This window comes from Rhamphochromis longiceps, linkage group LG5 (assembly GCF_057381845.1).
Source record: "Rhamphochromis longiceps isolate RC_006_pf linkage group LG5, R_longiceps_female_GT1.1, whole genome shotgun sequence".
NCBI classification, from domain to species: Eukaryota; Metazoa; Chordata; class Actinopteri; order Cichliformes; family Cichlidae; genus Rhamphochromis; species Rhamphochromis longiceps.
This window is the reverse complement of record NC_140561.1, coordinates 19804100-19824307: the sequence shown is the minus strand read 5'-3', so window position 1 is coordinate 19824307 and position 20208 is coordinate 19804100. Positions and strand designations below refer to the sequence as shown.

Genomic DNA, 20208 nt, shown 5'->3' with positions numbered 1-20208 from the left:
AGAATAATTAGATGCAAATGCTGCCATCAAATTCCAAGCTAATATTGAGCTGAGGTAATATTTCTCATGAAATGTTAAAATGTTTCAGTTTAAACACGTGGTGTATTTTCTCTGTTCTGATGTGAACAAAATGTGGATTTATGAGATTTTCAGAGCACTGCATTCTATCTTTACTTACATATTACAACATATTACAAAACAACCCAACATTTTGGAGCAGGGCTATTATATACCACTGCTGGTATATACCTTATATTTTGTCTTCTTTCAACTGTATTGCATGCTTCATCCTGTCACCCCAATGTTACAAGCTCCTTAATCATGGGATGTACTTAGTTCTTCACAGGACTGCACAGACTCAAACTTTCTTTCTCACATGACTGTATTTACAGTGATGCTGTGCTTTTCCAGAAAGGAACTTATAAAAAAAATAGCAATTCTGGTTTTGTATCTGCTTATTTATGACACAAGGTGTGACAAATTTCGTGTTAAACTTAATTCTACAAATCAGTTGTATTGAATGCAAATTCTATGCAATCTAAGCATTAAAGTAATATTAAACAAATTATTTGTTTTTTGGTTTGGTTTATTAATTTGCAAAAATTAAAGATTAAGGTATTTTGCTAACTGCTTACAAATCCCAACCAGAACACGAACGAGTTATCTTACACGAGTAGCGTACACTGTCCTTTTTTTTTTAAATAAAAAAAATAAATAAAAAATAAATAAAAAATACATTTCCTTACGACGCTGCGGTCTCTCGTCCGTTATTGAAACCAGAGGCATTTACCGACACTCCCCAACAATTTGCTGAGAGTCATCAATTATGCAGGGTAGCCGCACGCACTGGGAAGGAAGATAGCAGCAACAATATGGCGACAGCCGCATTTACTCCCGGCTCTTTCTCACATCTGCAGTTCGGTGACAGCTGTCTGGATTTCTGTTAATGCGAGAAAAAGTAAGTAGACCTTATTTTTTCTGCTTTGTCTTTTATTTCACGTCACGGGATGGATCTCGGTCTTACTTTGTCGACTGACTGCATCCCAGTGCCGCAGAGCGGTCCCTCTCTCAGCATCTTTTCCCAGCGTCTGTGGAGGGCTCCTTGCCAGTACATGGACTAATATGTAAGCGGGGCGGCAGGCAGAAGTAGCAGAGATGTGATTTATGGAATGAAAAACAGCCATCGAAATGCGACGTGGTAGAAAAAGGGGAGACGGGAGGTTGTTAAGGGAGTTGGCCCGCCGCTGGATAATAGGCTATGACATTTCAGTGTGTCGGGATGTAAAACACAGCCTACGCATATAAGTGAGATCATGTCAAACTTCTGTCAGTGGCTACAGCAACTATGGTGTGTGCTCTCAATGGCTACGCGAATAATGCGCCCCTGGCAAAAAATCATCCTCCCAGCATTTCCAGCTTTGTGCCATTATTTTCTAGGCTAACTGATAGTTTTACCCCCTCCTCTGCCACCCCCACACTCCACCTCTGTGCCCCCCTCCCTCTTTCAGTCTCTTTGGAGACTGTATTGCAGGAAGAGGTAGGTGCGTCTGTAGTTTGGCAGTCCTCAAAGGGGACCACGACACCCCTTTCTAGTCTTTTCGTGCAGTATTTCCCGCGGTGGTGGTACTCTGTAAACCTGCATCACAAGGAGTCTATAGATCTCCGAGGTCTATAGATACGGGTGCGGTGGCTAAGCTGTAACATTAAGGCCATTTTAGTTTCGTTTATTTTCTGCAAAAAGCCCAATTTCACTTTCTGTTGGGCGAACTGGGTTGTGCTGACTTCGTGTGTGTTTTTGTCGGTCCAGAAATGAGTATTCGGGATGTAGCTTGTGCATTTAACTGACCTACTAGAGTCAGAGCCCATATAGCAGCAGTAAACCACACTGCAGTATTTTAGGCTATGGCCCTATAGAACAACGGCGCGCCTCAGTAACAGTGGACTTTACCCTGGACTGCACAGGCTACATATCAGCATCACCAGGCCACTTTCATGGCAAGACGTAGAATATTAAAGAGGGAGTGGGTGGTCTTAATCCCACAAAGGGTAGAAGTTCTCTAAGAAATAGGAAGATGTGTGCTTGATTTGTGTTCAGTTTTACCGCACAGCTCCCTGAAGGGAAGAGCTCTGTAATAGTTGTTTCTCTTTCCTCGTCTGTTCTCTGAGGACAAACGGGTTCAGATGAATAATCAACTCATCAAATTCCCACTCAGGCCATCAAAACTTCGGGCCTACCTGAAATAGAGTCAGCTCTGTCATCCCCGTATATGATATGAGGGGGTTACTTGAGCCCCCTTTCATATTTGGCAAGCAGCTTATTTTCTCAGCAACGCTTTCGTTTTGATGGCATTTAGAGGCTGGCAACGTTTAGACTTCGCTGCAGGAAATGAAGGATGAAGTTCTGTCCGATCCATGTGACTCTGATGCAAGAGCCCCGTACGCCTCCTACTCTGGAGCACAGTTGTCTCCGCGGTGTCCTGATAGCTTCATCACATGTCAGGTCATCATCAGAGAGAGAGAGAGAGCCGAATCAAAAGCTTCTCTTTCCTTCACCGGGAGTGCGGCCGCTGTGCGCCTGGATGCCTTTCCTATGCGCAGAGGGCGCAGCGTCACGGCTCTTTTTCAATGGGAGGCAACTGAGGCTCTCGGAGTTTTGGGGCTTTTCTATCATCCATTCCTTATTTTCACTTTGAGCGGATTTTAATCAAACCGAGACCGGGTTGGCTCTGCGGAATTTAGCTCCGGCTGTGTGCGGTAGCATTCACTGCAAATTATGTAAGAGTGACCCGAGCGGCGCTTTTAATTCGAGAAAAAGTCCTATTTTTGCACTTTTTAAAAATGTTTTTCATGTTATCCTTTAAGTTTTGCTGGAAATCATAAAAACGACATCTGCAAAATTTCGAGCAGTTTTACTGCCTGTTTTGTTTTTGTTTTTTTTTGTTTTTTTTAGATTTGTCCCAGCTTTACCTGTGAGTGCACACGAACTGCTGGTCATGCTATTGCATCCTGGTTTGAATCACCTTGACGGATCAATTGATGTAGCGTTGGTGGAAGGAGACTTGGAGGTTGTGCCGTGGTTGGGTTACTTAAATCGGACTTCGTTCCCCTTCTTTTTTTTCCAACATATACTCAGATACCGGGTTGCCGGATCTCTCTCTGCCTGTGGATTGCTTTTGAGTTCGTTTTTGATTTATACCCAGGTCTGTAACCTTGCCATTGTTCCCCTAAATGTTTTGCACACACTCATGTTTGAATTTTTGACTTGACTGTTTAATACAGTGTATTATAGAGCATGCACAGCCATCTGGGGACTGAAATCTATCTATTCAGGGTGCATGAAGACAGTATTATAACCTTACTTTTAAGCAATGAGTCAGAGTATGAGAGGCTAAATAACAGTGACCAATTCATAAAATCATTTATGCATTACTGTGTGAAACGGTTCTGTGCCTAAGAATGTTAAACGATTATAAATCAGTAATTAATAAAGTTAATCAATCATTTAACTGTTGTTACAGGATGTCGGATACCAGGAATGTGGCATTTGTAAAGTGTATCACAGTAGGGGTCAGGTGGATGAATTTGTCACACTGAATCACAAAAACTGTGATTTATGGGCAAGCTAAATGTATTTTAAAGCCAGCTCATCATGCACAGTGAATATTTACATTATCATCATGGATGAAACCCCACCCTGACTCGCATTAAGTTTATTAAGTTCTTTTGGTGACAGTGTTCTCATGTCTGACTTTACTGAAATGAGAAATGTCTGGTGCTTTCTGGCTTGTGTGTTTGTTTTGCACTGAAGAGGGCTGAATTTGCCTGTGTGCACTTAACATTTCTACTAGCAGCAAGAGCTGTTTGAACTCCACCATAGCTTAGTTTTTCCATATCTGGGTATATCATTTCCATAGCTGAAAGCTGCACATACGCTGCTGCAGAGTTGGATATCTCTTCTAGTGAGAGCTACCACTTTCACATTATGGTTTTTCATTTTATTCTTCACTACTTTAGGCGCTGTGTAGCTGCAAATAAAATGTAAAGTAAATGCAGAATTTAATGTCAGATATATTTTGAAGGAGAGGCTATCAGACGTACAGTGCATAAACTCAAGAAGAGAAAACTTGACACGTCTCCTTGTTATGTAAAGTTGGGGTCACAGAGGTGAGAACAAAAGGGAATTCAATGCTGTCTGTGTGCCTCAGTCATTAAGGCTGATGGTTAGATGCTTGCACTTTTTATGTCTTTTAACCCTCTTTTTCTCTTTGTTGAGTATCTGTTCTCACTCTTCCACCCTTTATCGTTGTCTTCCTATCAGAGCTGGATGTCTGGGATGGAAAACAAATAAAGAGGAAATAGCTGCAGGATGAAAACATGGCCGCACCCCTTCTTGCACCCCCAGGACCTGACAGCTTCAAGAAATTCACCCCGGAGTCACTCGCTAATATCGAGAAACGCATCAAAGAAGAGAAGAACAAGAAACCGCCCAAGCCAAGATCAGACAGCAGTCACCGCGACACATCCGACGAAAATGAGCCCAAGCCCAACAGTGACCTGGAGGCTGGGAAGAGCCTGCCGTTCATCTACGGCGATATCCCTGATGGAATGGTGGCCACACCACTGGAGGATTTGGACCCGTTCTACCTGAATCAGAAAGTAAGTTGTTATACAGCCTTACTCCACTAAACAAATGTCCTCTTCTTACCAGACAAACACTACATATATTAAATCAAGTTTTAAGGATTCCAACTCTCTTGAATTCTCTGAATAGTATTAAACCATTGTCCTGAACCCCCTGATGGGCAACTGCCATCACTGTAAACTTAACACATTAGGTGATTTGAAATGAACAACAAATTTAGATCTCATATCACTTCAAGCAGAAAAATCAAATTATTGTTACCACAGAGCTAGAGATAACAAAGATGACCTTGAGGCAATCAAGTGCTTTTCAAAACTATTTTTTAGTCATGGTACTGGGGCTTCGAGGCAGTCATTAGAGTGTGCTTTGATAATATAAAATATCTGTGAGTTTACATATATGTTTTTTTTTACTACACTTGTACAATGAAAGCAAAGCTGAGGAAGAAGGACATTTGGCTCGTGCAACACTGCAGGGCTGCTGTGGAATGCAGTTCTTGGGCAGCGGTTAGTCTCGGGTTTCTGCAGGGTTGATTAATAATATGTGTTAATGCATAATAAAGATGATGTAACAGCTGGAGGGGACGACAAATTTGCCTTCATGTTTCAGTGCTATTGTGAACTGAATTCTGTTACGACAAAGCAAACTCCCACATAACAAGTGCTCTGTCAGGATGGCGGAGGAGAAAAAACGATCTAACTGGATTGTGTTTATCAGCGCAGCATATGTGTGTGATTTCTTTTTTGAGTTTTAGTGTTAAACAGTACATTTCTTTAATTTTAAAATAGATAAACCAGAAAAAATCAAAGGTTTTCTCAGTGTTCTCTCAAAATCATTGTTACGCAGCGTTTGTACCAAACTCCAAACTCATATTTCCCCCCCAAATCATGTATTTCTTATTAATGAGACCCACGGCGCTGAGATTCCTGTCACTCCATACTAGGAAAAGAGGAATGAGTAGTGGAAGGCAGAAGATGGCAGAAGAGGACAGGGAGTGGAGAGAAAAAGGCTGGAGTGTGCAATAGTACTTTCAGCTGTGTATAGGTGGGGAGTAGCCAGTCTCCAGTGTGGTAGCAGGGATAATGTGTAAGAGAATCTGTGGGCTCTGTAGACGCCAGAAGCCCAGTCAGCAAGACTCGTGATCTCAACGAGAAGCACTTCCTCGTAGCCTGGATGGAACTATTAAGTACATGTGCCTTTTCTTATCTATTGAGCCAAAGCCCTGATTCAGTAGTGTGTATATATATATATATATATATATATATATATATATATATATATATATATATATATATATATATATATATATATATATATATATATATATATATATATATATATATATATATATATATACACACACTACTGAATCAGGGATATTCAGTTGGAATATTCAGCATTCTTAAAAAAAAAAAGTCAAAAAGTGTAAAAATGTCATTTTGTTACATGAAACATTAAATTTAATGAAATCTGGTCAAATGAAATTTACTTGATTCAGTTTATGTTAAGCTGTTCGTTAGCTGTTATGTTTTCTGATAATGATTTATTATTTGAATAAATAAACATTTGTCTTTATATATTTCATTTGCTATTTTCTTAAAATAATTGCTTCATGTTTACAAAGGCCAAGAATAATTTTTCAGATTGATCTAAATCTTCCTGCAGAGTTTTCTTTTAAACAGTAGTGTAATGATAATCAACCCCCTGTGTATTTATATGCTCTTACTGTCCAGATGATTTGCGGTACATGGCGGAAGTATTCTTTAAAATGGTTATGATGACATGATAACATCTACATTATCAGTATACAGGGTTCTGCTTCAAACGAAGTAGCATAGCATAGTATTTCCACATGGTCTTTGACCAGAATATCATGCGAGAGGTCTTTTAGACTTATATTTCTTCTGTTGGTACAAAAGTTAATATAATACCGTATAATTGCTGCAGGTACACTTATGTGCTGTGTCAACATGCATAAGCTAAATAAGATCACTCAGAAATATAAAAATGCCTCACTGGCGACTTACAGCCACAGTCCTTAGTTTGTTTGTTTTTAAATCCTCTGAGCAGCTCTGTTGGTGCAGCTGTGACTATGCTGCATGGCTGAAGAACACATTTACACTAAATTAGGTAAATAAGGTATGGGTGCTAAACTTTTACACTTCCATCCATCTTCGGCTTCACTGATTCCTGCATACCGTATGTGTTTCTGAACATATCAATACAGGTTTTGATTTCTCTTTATTCTGCTCAGTCACGATTTGCTTCCCTTATCGCAGCTAATTATGTGGTGAATTAGCAACATCATACCATCTTTCGTACCAGTGAACTGCCTAATCCACTCATGTATTTAACTTTGATCATAACCATGGAATTTACTCTAGTTAGTTAGTTCCTCTTACTCCCCCCCCCCCCCCCCCCCCCCCCCCCCCTGTTTCTGCAATCACCTTTTCGGGCTGCTCGTCTCCTCTGCTCAACCCACCATCGCTCACCGCTGCGCTGTGTGTCAATGAGTGTGTCTGAGCGCGTTCATGTGTGTTTGCGTGTGTGTTACCATCAGCTGCAGCTGCAGGAAACCTGATCACAGCACTTTAATGCAGTGTTAAAGTGGTACTGTGTGGAGAAAAAGAAGCTCTGGTTTTGTTAGTTTGAAAGCTTGATGTGCTTTCTGTATGTGGCATTTCTGTAACTGTCGTATTCTAGCAGCACCCAGTCTACCAGTCTGCACAGGCTTGTGCAGGGCAGCAACTGCTAGTGGGTGCACAAGGGGAGCTCACAGCGAAAAGAGCGGTTGCTTCTGAAGCTCAGCATGTAGCACTGCACACACCATTACATTATGTCCCTATCCCATCATCTCTGTCAGTGTGTTTGTCTATCTCCTTTACTCCCCTTTCTCCTCTCCTTTCCGCTGCCTCCTCTCTAGCATGTTCTTTTCTTTCGCGGTGTAGTAAATTAGAATGAAGCCCAGGCTTTAGTGCTCTGTCTGAGTCCTCAGTCTCTGATGACACAGCATCCTCCTGTTCTGAGCTGAGTGAGGAACGGATAGAGGGAGGGGAGGGGGGTTGAATGTGCTTTCACTGCTAGCCAGGTTGGTATTAAGAGGGAAGGTAGGGTAAGGGGTGGAAAGTGTTTGGTTTTTGTTTGCAGCACAGCATATGGGTAAGGAAGTGGGATGACGCAGTTTTTCTGATACAGGTGAATTAGCTTTGAGTCATTCATATTTAGATGCGACCGTCTGTCCACTGAGTTTCGACGGCAGCGAATGAGCTATATTTGCTGACACTTAGTAATTAATTAACATGTCTCGTGATGCTGGTTTGCCATAAAGGAAGTGCTATGGAAATAATACTTTGTCAAGTCTAACAATACTTTTACTTTTCCATAAATGTATTCTAGATTGACTTTGTCCATACCAGGTACACTTTACAGATTGGGTTTTTGACCGTTCTCGCTTGCAAAAGTGTACCAGATCACGACAGAAATAATATCTACTTTGCCACTTTATTGTTTGGTCAGCATCTTAAAAGGGTAAAAAACTGCATGTTTGTCTGGTTTGGGTTATAAATGATTCTAATGTAATCGTTTGTGCATTTTTGTTTGATCTGCTTTATACATTTTTTATGTCCATCTTCTAATACATGTGCTGATCACAAAGACTTAATTGTTGTCAGTTTCATAAAGAAGTAATTAAGAGAAATAAACCACCTCTTCCCTGCGACTTACTTACTATAATCTCCCCTTTAAGATTTCATTGAGCTTTCTTTGTTTCTCTTTCGTCCTCTTCACATCTCTAAGTTTCTCTCTCTGCTGCATGCCTACCAATTCCTCCTACTCCTCCTCCTCCCTCCATCTACCCATCCATCTCAGGTTTGGCTCTCTCATCTCTGCAGCTCTTTGGCTTTCTGTTCTGCATCACTCCCCCTCCATCCTCTTATCTGTCTCTCTTTGGCTCTCTTTGCTTGTGTCCCGTACCTCCATGTGTCCGCTCCATGCAAACACAAGCACATCTGCAAGTAGACTGCCATTGTAGCTGCATTCTGTCTCCTGATTCTTGCATGTGCTTTGTTGAGAGTTATTATCATTTCCACAGCTTTGCAGCAAAGGTGGCTTGGTAGAATGAAGCCCGACCTGCTGAGTCGTGCATTTAAAGGTGTGCATATTCATTTGTTTATAGCAATATAGATCAGTGCTATTGTGATAAGCGTATGCACTGTACCTTCATGCACTTTGTGTGAATGACTGCAGTAATCATTATGTGCCGCACAGTCATTTGTTTGGTACTTATCTACTATAGCCACTCTATTTGATTGTATGTTTATCCATTTGAAGAGATGCAATTGAACCACTCGTTCACTACATGTTAAATATTTTCATCCCGCTGGAATGCTTTGTGAAGGCTAAAACCTTAATTTCATATTGATGAACTGATTCACTGTCTGTGATCCTACTTTACAGAGTTTGTTCAAGAAATTAATTAAACCAGGGAAAATTGTTCTGTCAGTTAGGCGCTTTGAAGAATTTAAACAGTCAAAGTTATCCTTCACACATTCACTCAGCTGCTGATTTCATTGGTTGGACTCAGGATGGTGGCTGCTAACGATGGCATGCTTCACGTGTGTGCCTGTTTTCTTGTGCAGGTCCTTCCATCTAGTTTTATTCTTTAAAAACTGTGAAAAGTGAATTCCAGTTTACAAAATACTCTTATAATTTATATCTGACCACAAAGATTTGCTCCCATTTTTGGGATCAGGAACAAAAGTTGGACTGTCCTTTTTTTTTACTCATATGTTTTTACTCATACGTTAGTTCGACTTTTTTTTTTTTAAGAATATGACTTAGGATGTGCAAAAATAGCCTGTAAAAATGACACGTTTACTAAAAGAATTCATTCATTCACTATATATAAGGTTCAGCGATTCATTGATTATATGATCAATTAAGGAAACTGCCTGACATTTGCGAACCTTGTAGTAATCATGCCAAGTTTGCGTCAACAGTAGATTTTTCTGTCTCCAGGCTGAGACAATTCATAAAGTAGTTAGAAAGCCTTTACAATTGAGTCTACGGAAGTTTCTGCATTCCCAATGCAGCAGAGGGTGACCTGGAGTACTGTGAAAAAATCTTGATCCACTCCTCTTTTCTGTGCTGCTAAGGAGCCAGACGTTCTTGTAGTTTTGGTTTTTTTTGTGGATACCATCTGCCTTTTCTGTCATTTTCAGTCCAGTCCTTTGAAAATAATCACAGACACACTGCTAGTGCATTAAAAACATGAATAGATAATGAGACACACACAGTAGAAAACTATCACTCATGGATTGACCTCCCCAGAGCTCGGACCTCAAAATTACTGAAGGAGTGTGGGATCATCTTGACAAAGAACATAATAAGACAGTCAACATCCACAGACGAGCATTGAATGTCCTCGAGGAAGCCTGGAGAACTATTCCTGAAGACTGCTTAAATTACAAAAAAGGCTTGGCAAATTGTACAAGCTCTGTTTTTGCCTTATAGACTATATTTCGATGTTTGCTTGTTCATGCTTCAATAAATTGCAGCACCTTTCCACCCTGTATTCTTAGCAAACGGGATGGGTAAAGATATACCATACTACAATATGGATTACTATACAATAGAGACTCAGGTTTTATGATGACTCAGGTTTTTAAAAGCATCAGTAAACCCATATGACTTATCTATCGCAATATCCTTGACATTGATTAGCCTATCATAGTCTTGCACAGTGGGCATATGCTGCTAATGAGATATTCCTGTTCTTCCATCCCAATGCTGTATTGGTGAGCGAAAACCTTCACTTGACCTCTGGGAGAGATTTACCCTTTGGACAAGACTTGGACAAGTCTGTGATTTCCTCTTTTTTCTGTGGTCATTAAGTAGATAATCCTTTTTATTTTTCAAAAAAAAAAAGAAAGTAAGAGGATATTTTGAGTAGTGGTTATGATCTATGGACAAAAAGCAGCAGGGAAGGGAAAAGGAGGGGAAGAGTAAGGAGTTGTCTGATCTAGAGGATACATTTTGTCTTTAGCCAGACTAAGGGAACTATTTTTGATTTAATTAGTTTTCTGGACACCACTTGATTCAGGACACTTTGAGTCGCCTCCTCGTTTCTTTTCCCCTGGTGGATATCCCAAACTCACGGTGTGTGTATTTGTGATGTGGTTACTAAAGACCAAATGCATCTATCATATGGGTTATCACTACAGAAGTACAAGGATTCCTCGTCCTTTTCGTCTTCTTCTTCTTATCATTACTGTTACTATTATTATTTCCATATCGATTAGCTCAATGAACTGAGCTAACTGATAATTGATATCCATCCATAACATTTTATGAATGCAAGCTCACTGCGATATAAATGATTAGCTTTTGAACTAAGAGGATAGAATTGCTGTTCTTCAGTGAGGGCATAACAAAGAACATGATCAGTTTTCTCCATATAGTGGCAGCTGATATTGTCAGTGATGTCATAAAGACGCAGAAGAGGCTGTTGTGAACAAAGACAAATATCCAGGCAGCGTCCACATTCATAACTCACTTACATTTACATCCAAACAACACATTTATAAATTGTCAGTGAACCATCTCTAAACTGTATTGCATGTAGATACAGAAAAAAAGAACAAGTGCTTGCAGCAGCTGCAGCTATGAATGCACAGTATCCCTGTGTTTGTTTGCAAATAATTCCTCTTACTGTCACCTCCCATAGTTTTGTCCAACACTGGGCTCAAACATCCACAAACGTCCACAAACAAACACACAATGCTGTCTCACCCCAGTGCCCAGCCCCACTTGGCCCGGTGCTGTTTATGGGTGGGGACCGGAGCAGTCGTTGAGAGCCTAGAGTCAGCAGATCTGCCCTGATCGATGACAGCATTTGCCATCTCCTTCCAGTAAGAGCTTTAAACTTGGGATGAAGAGAGACATTTGGCCACGAAAAGGAGAGTTTCCCATGTGCCTGTCTGCTGATCCTGAAGCTGCTCAAAGCTTTTATCAGGGGGAAAGCTGGCCAGGGCAAAGTCCCAGTCTGATGTAAGAAGGACAGAACTGTAACCCTGATTCCTGGGTGAATGATCACCCATGTCAGTAGAGACTCTTACTGCTGCTTTCTATGTACCTTTATCTCTTTATTACCGTTTTTAACCTGTATACTTAGATCATTGCAGGGTAATTATTTCCAAATACGTATAGTCACAAACCAATAAGCAGGAAGCACAGTATAAACTCCAGTATTACAATCAGCCTTGTAGATACAGAAGAAACCAGTGTATTCAGAGGTCAGCTCAGTAAGCTCTATCATCATACTTTCAATAAGATAATATGAAGGTCTTCAGACTGTTTACTGAATATTTGACATAGAAGTGTTTGTAGGGTTTGTCTGTCTCACTATCTCTGTCTCTCTCTCTTTTTCAGACGTTTATAGTCTTAAACAAGGGGAAAACACTCTTCCGCTTCAGTGCCACGCCCTCCTTGTACATCATAAGTCCTTTTAATCTATTTAGGCGAATAGCTATTAAAATTTTGATACATTCATATCCTTTCAAGTTATTTGATTTGTTTGCCTTATAGTGAATGAAAACATTTTTTCTGTTTGCTGTTGAAGTGGCCAGCTCATTGTAAGTTATTTTAATGAACTATAAGGACTAAATGTCCCTGCTGACTGCTCTTCTTTAAGTTTGTCTTTAATGTTAAAGCCATATTTCAGTTATTATGGACGCAACTGTTCAGTCTTTCCTTAACTGTGTTCTCACGCTATTCAGCATGATCATCATGTGTACGATTTTGACCAACTGCATATTCATGACATTCAGCGATCCCCCGGAGTGGTCCAAGCAAGTAGAGTAAGTCCACCTCCATACTTCTCCTCAGCAGTCATATCCTCATTTGATGTTCTCCTCACCTTTTTTGTCCTCTTCTTTTTTTTGTCCTTGAAAGGTATACCTTTACAGGTATCTATACGTTTGAGTCACTCACAAAAATTGTTGCCCGAGGTTTTGCCATCGACGGGTTCACCTTTCTCAGAGACCCTTGGAACTGGCTGGACTTCATGGTCATTTCAATGGCGTAAGTACTTCAGAACACATTGATTTGTAATCAACAAAAATACGACTTCTCCCATATGAAAGATAAAACTCGCAGCTTGAAAACGGCACAGATAAATATGCACTGTCTGAGTCTTCTTTTGCAATCTTGACTCAGATTATATTTGTATTTAAAGTTTATATTTTATTGATCATAGAACAGCCAACAACTGCGACTTTGAGAAGTTGAAAGATTGGAATCAGATCAGGGTGTTTGTGCATCCTTCAAAAGTCTCGAAACTTCTTAAAAACAAATTTTCTGTTATAAGGCGTTTAAAATGATTGAATTGACTTAACTTCAGTTGGGATGGGTCCTAAAAGTTTTCAGTCTGCCATACGTATTGATAATAAACACATAAGGACAGTCTCTTTTCCTTAGTTTTCTTTAGTTTTATCTTATTCTCTTTTTCCTGAGCTAACATAATAACGTATTTAAAGTGGTATGGGAAAGGTCCTAAACTTAAATTTAACTGCTGATGCCAGCAATACTTTTCTAAAAAGTTGAAACATTAACATGTTTACCATATGAAAGTTTCTGGCATATTGTACTCATACTTCATAGCACAGTACCTGCATTCATTTTAGAAATAAGCTCCTTATTTGATCATTTTCTATTCAGCCGTCATACTTCTTTAGTTTCTGAGCTATTTTGTTCTGGCCCATCTTAAATGAGCTCAGTGAGTTTCTGGATGCATTTTGCTGTTGATAATATGGTATTAAAATGCATTTGTTTATGCACTGATAAATTTTAGGTTTTGTTAAGGTTTTCAGAAGTGCTCCTGAGCCCATTTAATGATTTCCACTGCAGAATTATTAGTCTGATCTTGATGCATTCCCACCTGCTGGCAAGAAGCTTGGGGCCATTCAGTACTGGTTTTCAGCCTCGTCCCTCGCATAGAAACTCTAAATTATACCATACACTTCTCAATTTAGGGTTCAAAAATTCTTAAAGCTCCCCTCACTGTGACGTCTGAAAGACCCCACCTACCTGGGATGCTTTTAACCCCCCTGGCAAATTAAAAAAAAAAATCAAACATCAGTTTGCTTATATGAGTTTTAATCTGACACTTTTGTGCAATTTATCAGTCATAGTAACAAAGTACAGTACGCACATTTTATGTTAAATACTCATATAAGCTCAGAATGATTTGAACATTGTTAAACTGGGGTTTTATTTGTGATTCTACACACTGGCATGTTTCTTATCAACACTTTTTTCATTGCCAGTTTGCTCTTGCCTGGGTATAGATTATGAATTTCTTTCCTTTTTCCTGTTTGCCAAGTCGTGCATGTGTGAAGGCAACAGGGGTTAGTTAATTTGAGAGAATGAAACCATTTATCGCTTTATTCACAGTTAAAGTGATTGTAAGTTGTAAGTAAAGTTGATTGTAATGCACTCAAAATAATATTCATGCCCAAAAACGCTTTAGTGTAATTTAATTACATATAAATTTTACAGTACAAGGTAAAACAAAATTTTCTTGATTTGCATACATCCAGTTTATACCAAGCAAATTTTCCTTACCAGTTAATTATTTGGATAAATAAATCATGGATTTTATATTTTTCTGTTGCATTTTGCATTTTTGGGTGTGATTTGTGTTGATATTTTTAAAATGAAACACTTCAACACAATGACTAATCCACATGACTCCATCACAGTTGCTGATGATGCTTATTCACATAGTCTGTATTAACCTCTTTCTTTCTTTCCCCTGGTCAGCATGGCTGCTGAGTAACTGTATCTGATCCACCTTGCAGGTATATAACAGAGTTTGTAAACCTAGGCAATGTGTCAGCTCTGCGTACGTTCAGGGTTCTGAGGGCTTTGAAAACAATTTCAGTTATCCCAGGTAAGAGAGTCCAGGTGTTTGTGTTTGCGGGTGGGCGAGCCACGGGGTTGATGTTAGGTGTGGTTTTGTTCCACTCCCTCTCCTCTCCTCTTCTCTCTGCGTTCTCTTCCCACTGGTTGAACAGGTGTTCTTGCTCTCACCGTGGTGTCCCTCCTGGTCTTCGATGGTGGTGCTGGTGTCGTGTTCTTGCGCATACGTGCGTGTAGTTATCGTGTGTGTGTGTTGTGTGTCATGGGGCTCTGTTCTGTGTGTCATCCTACCTTGTTACAGATATATAACAGAGTTTGTGGACCTTGGGAATGTCTCGGCGCTGAGAACGTTCAGGGTTCTCCGAGCACTGAAAACTATTTCTGTCATTCCAGGTGAGACTCCCATTTAAACACTAAGGCTGAGCTTACATTACCTCTTAGCTCTATTTGATTCTTTCATTTTAGTCTTTCTTTTACTTTTAAAGAAGGTATTGATTTTGAATTATTTCCTTTGTTGTTTAACTTTTTATTTTTTATTATAATCAAAAATGGTAGCAATACATTTTTGATAGGCTTAGCAGTCTACTTGCACCTCACATTAAATTAGAAATGTCCAGAGCTGGCATAAATTAAAGGGAAAAGTTTACTCTAAAAGCCATTCTGCATGTTGTTAAAAGTGATTAAATGAACAAACTAATTATTGTGAATTTTTTCACCAACTGTCAGATCAACTGTGTTCAGTTTTACTACGTTCTTTGATCCAAATTATCACTGCAGGGATTTGTTTTTAACACTATTTCATTCCCTAAGACTGCCAAGCCTAATCTGACAACTGCATGAAGCTTTGAAGTACATGCTATTACACGTTTGGCTTTAAGAGGCTATTCTTTTTATTTTATTTTATTTTATTTTATTTCATTTTATTTTATTTTATTTTATTTTATTTTAATCAGGATGTAAATAAACTTTTTTTTTCTCTTTTGAAGATCTTTATCCATCCTGGGAGTGAAAGAGAAAATATAAAGAAATATTATAATGTGTTACATTTCTTTGCACTCATTTCCTATTCTTTGGTGTGATAAGAAACTTAAGTCCTGATTTCCAAATTGACATAAGTTAGCGAGACAGCCTAAATCCACAGAGTTGTTACAAGTATTCCAAGGTAACCTTCCAAGTACCTTGAAAAACTGTACATGAGTGTAGTGTACTACTGTAATCTAAATATTTCATATGCTCTAATTTTCTTTTTATGTTGGCAACAAACAATAGGTCTCATTTCTGTATTTTTATATACATCACATTCACCCGTTGTATTTTTATGACAACTCTGTAAGCACCATCGCAGCACATTACATGCTTCACACATACAGCATACACAGACAGGGTACAATAATGTTAATTCCAAGCGTACAACACTTAGTGTGGTAAAACCAGCTTGAAGTTTCAACACCATGAGAGAGAAAAACAGATGCCCGGGATGGAAATGGTTCTTCGGTTAATGCAAGGTCATCACCACGTTTTAGACGAGTGATGCTGACATAGTCACTTCCTTCAGCCTTAGCGTTTAAATGACCTGCATGACACCTCTCATTGCCCCCTTACCCCCTACCTACAGGCACGTACTCTTCCTCACCTGTCCTCTCTTTCTCCTCTTCACTTCCTGCTTCCTCGATTGAGCCTGATTATGTCCACTGTTATCTGTTTGTTGTGCTGTTGTGTGCAGTTCATTTGTTGGATGCAGTGTAATTATAAAAGAAAGCTACTCAGGGATGTTCCCATAGATGAACACACAGATTTAAAGGAAATTAGGTCTTTTTCACATGGATCCTAAGTTACACAGTTGTACAGTTCCGATAAATCAGCTTCGTATTTCTTTAGCTCTCACTGTGTACATTGTGTACAGTTGTTATGTTTTTTTAAAAAGAAAGTAAACCAAGTTTCAAGTCTAAGGTTTTACATATTGGGACATAAGAAAAAGGGTTAGGGTACTCTTCAGATCTTAAAATGATTTAAATACAACCTAAAATCAACAACAACACGTGACATTTTGTCCATTCTTTATTTAACAAAAAACTAAGACAAAGTGCAGAAGCAGTGTGTCAACAATATATCTTATGATTCATCAGCTTATAGAACCACTTTGAGCAACAATAACTTGACGTCATCATTTCCTGTTTGACATTATCAGTCTCTTACATTGTTGTGATGAAACCACTCTTGGACCGCCCTTCTTTACAGCGTTGCTTCAGTTCCTTAAAGTTCACTGATATTTGTTTGTCCACATTTTTTTTATCATTGTCCTGTTCAGTGACTCAATGTCAGCCAAGCCATAGCTATAGAAATGGCCTCACGTTTGAGAATATTTTGGTACACAGAAGAGTTTACGCTTTGCTTGTGCTGCTGCAAAACCAGCCCAAATCATCACCCCTCCACCACCGTGCTTCACAGTTGGTGTGAGGTGTTTGTTGTGATATGCTGTTTGGGTTTCACCCAGTGTGATGCTGTGCATTATGACCAAACATCTCCACCTTGGTCTCATTGTTCCAGACATCTTGTAGTTTCTTCAGATGGAAATTGGTGAACCTAAGTTGTGTTGTCATGTTCTTTTTAGAGAGGAAGCTTTCTCTTGGCTTTCCTCCTAAACATACTTGTTCAGTGTTTTTCTGACTATACCAATATGAACTTAACATTTTACATGCTAACTGAGATCTGTAGTTTGAAATGTAGCTCTTGGGTTATTTGCAGTTTCTCTGAACATTGCATTCAATTCTTCAGAATACCGTAATTCCAAAACATCTGCTTTTATAGAGGTGGTGCATTTGATAATCAGCACCTGGCTGTTTTTCACACACTGCTTCTGCATTTATTTATGTTAAAAAATGATGACACAGTATAATATGTCATGTCAGTTGTTCATCCATCTGAAGTTTTAATTTGGAGAATAGCTAAGGACCAGATGATTTTTATCATATGCATAACATCAGAATTAAAATTGTTCAGCTTCTTTTTATATAAATATAAATACAAAAGTGTGCCTTTCTAATGGAAACATCCCCTACAGTGGTAGTATTCGTCGTAGTGCCATATGCTCTCTGTAGAAATTGAGTGTGATTTCTTTTTAATAGTCTATGACAGAAAAATCAGTGCTGTACACTTCAGTATTGGTACGGTAAACTTTAACTAGAACAGGCCAGAGGTGATACAGTGGCCAAAGCTAAGCTTATCAATGACTAAATATTCAAAATGCAAAAACCTGCATAAATGTTAGATTTTCTCTTAATATAAACACTCATTATATTAGGTCAGCTGAGCAGCCTGCAGTCTTAATCTAAATTAATACAAGGAACGCTGGAAGTCAACAGGCAGAAAATTAGTATGTAGGCAGGGGAGACGTGGAGAAGCAGGACAGCATGTTCTTCTACGTCTAAGGTGCATAAATGTATCTGCAAACAATGGCTGTCTACACTTTTTTGTTACTTTATGGGACTACCTGTACCTGTTTATTTTTTGGATAGCAGACTATTACAGATTCTGGATGAAATATCTCACAAACTGACTGGTTTTCTGTTAAGGATGAATTAGGGCTTTAACAAAAAAAATGAAGGAATTTAATTGCATATTATTTTGAAAATGCGCCACTTTATTCTACTAAATAATAAAATAAAATTAACTTTGGTTAAAACGTAGTTAAGTGATAGTTCAATTACAAACACACAGCATACAGTAGCTAGTGCTGAATAATTAATCAGAGTTTGGGCTTACACTTGCATCGAGGCAGAAATGACAATGAAAAGCAATGCCTATGCACTGGTTTTATTCTGTAAGGGACTGCACAACACACTCTGAATGTCAATTTCTGGTATTGAGACTTGGCAGAGCCGGGTGCAGATTCTTAAGAAATCACTCCGATGCCTGCCAAGTTTAGCTTTATATAAGAATCTGCACAGCACAGGGTTAAAGACAGAATTAGTTTATACATTACCTAATTTACCCTTTTCATGCATGATTCGAGTCAGCTTAGAAGTGCAGCTATAACACTGAACCCAACACATCTAGTGCGAAAACATTTTATTTGTGTCTTATTTTGTGTATGTGTCTATGTGTGTGTGTATTTGAATGTGTATCTCGGTGTGCATGTGTGTGTGAGTTGTGCCTGTTTCCATGTGTGTGAATTTGTGCACATTTGTGTGTGTGTGTGTGTTATTCATATGTTAATCGACAGGCCTGAAGACCATTGTGGGCGCTCTAATCCAGTCTGTGAAGAAGCTGTCGGACGTGATGATCCTGACCGTCTTCTGTCTCAGTGTCTTCGCTCTGATTGGACTGCAGCTGTTCATGGGGAACCTGCGGAATAAATGCGTGATCTGGCCGATCAACATGACGGCTCTGTACCCGAATGGCAGCCGGGCTTTTGACTGGGGTGAATACATCATGAACACCTGTAAGTGTTGACTTTAAAACTTGATTAAACTTTGGGACGCGTATGCAGCATTAGAGATTCTTTGACTTAGTCATGATGTCTGAGGGATGAAATATTAACAGAAACGCTGACTCATTCGGGTAACACAGACTCTTTGCCCAGTGGCCAATGCAAGTGACTGCTCTCTCTCTCTTTTTTAAATAGCTAATTTCTACTTCCTCCCTGGTCAGCTTGATGCTCTGCTATGTGGAAATAGTTCTGACTCAGGGTAAGCCAGTACTTCGCTCAGTAAATCCTCACAATTATATTTATGCTATGTTTACAGGAGCTGTCTGCCATATTCCTGTTGTTCCACCACACATCTTAAAACATTATCAGAAATTTAACAGGGGGGCAGTCGGTGTTTGGGGTATTTCAGCATCAGATCCTTTTCCTGGGATGACCCAGCTAATTTCTCCAGTCACAGCCATTACGAGGCCTTGTTGACGCTTTCTTCCAGTGCAGTTACTCCTTGTGACATCAATGTATTCTTGTTTTCTTCTAGTTTGTGCTAGTGCTCCACATTCCTCCTAAATACTGCTACCTGTCATATGTTGGGCTGTGGTTTTATGCCTGTAAGATTCTGTTGAGCTCCAGCCAGTTAAACTTTTGATGCTTAGATATGGCTTATTGCTGTATTTGGAGGTGTAACAACGGCCCTGTCTTGCATATCTCCAGGGGATATTTGATCGTATTTTGATCTGATGGATTCACAGGGTGTGTAGATTAAAGAAAATCAAAAAGCACACGAGATATTTTTCATCTCGTTGCATCCAGGGCAGGGATGTAGATCAGGATGCATGTTATCTTACCTGTGTCGATGTCAAAGTGGTGCTTTTCATTCACTTTTTAAATGATGGTTTTCGGTATTGCTCTGTTATCCTCTATCAGACGATGTCCAGAGGGTTTTACATGTATGAAAGCTGGAAGGAACCCCAACTACGGTTATACCAGCTTTGATAGCTTTGGATGGGCTTTCCTCACCCTCTTTCGTCTCATGACCCAAGACTTCTGGGAAAATCTCTACATGCTGGTAAAGACTTGTTTTATTAAAGCCTCTCAGTGCCCAGTAGCTACCTCTCCCTCAAGCAGCACACTTCATCATAAAAAATATATATGAATCATCAGATTAGCATGGATGTCTGAATGATTCAGCACTTTTTGATGCTTTTAGGGACACAAATGCATG

The 20208-nt window shown here is 39.3% G+C and overlaps 1 protein-coding gene across 1 annotated transcript in view; it reads left to right on the top strand.

Annotated features, from left to right (window-relative positions):
- The first annotated feature begins 858 nt into the window (after positions 1-858).
- Positions 859-20208, top strand: part of scn8ab (sodium channel, voltage gated, type VIII, alpha subunit b) — a 44980-nt gene continuing 25630 nt past the window's right edge. Inside the window, exons 1-9 of the mRNA XM_085406435.1 lie at positions 859-958; positions 4319-4656; positions 12071-12189; positions 12409-12498; positions 12593-12721; positions 14862-14953; positions 18783-19001; positions 19185-19248; positions 19911-20052. Coding sequence (XP_085262561.1) covers positions 4375-4656; positions 12071-12189; positions 12409-12498; positions 12593-12721; positions 14862-14953; positions 18783-19001; positions 19185-19248; positions 19911-20052 — 1137 coding nt within the window. The 5' untranslated portion in view covers positions 859-958; positions 4319-4374. The remainder of the gene's footprint in view (positions 959-4318; positions 4657-12070; positions 12190-12408; positions 12499-12592; positions 12722-14861; positions 14954-18782; positions 19002-19184; positions 19249-19910; positions 20053-20208) is intronic.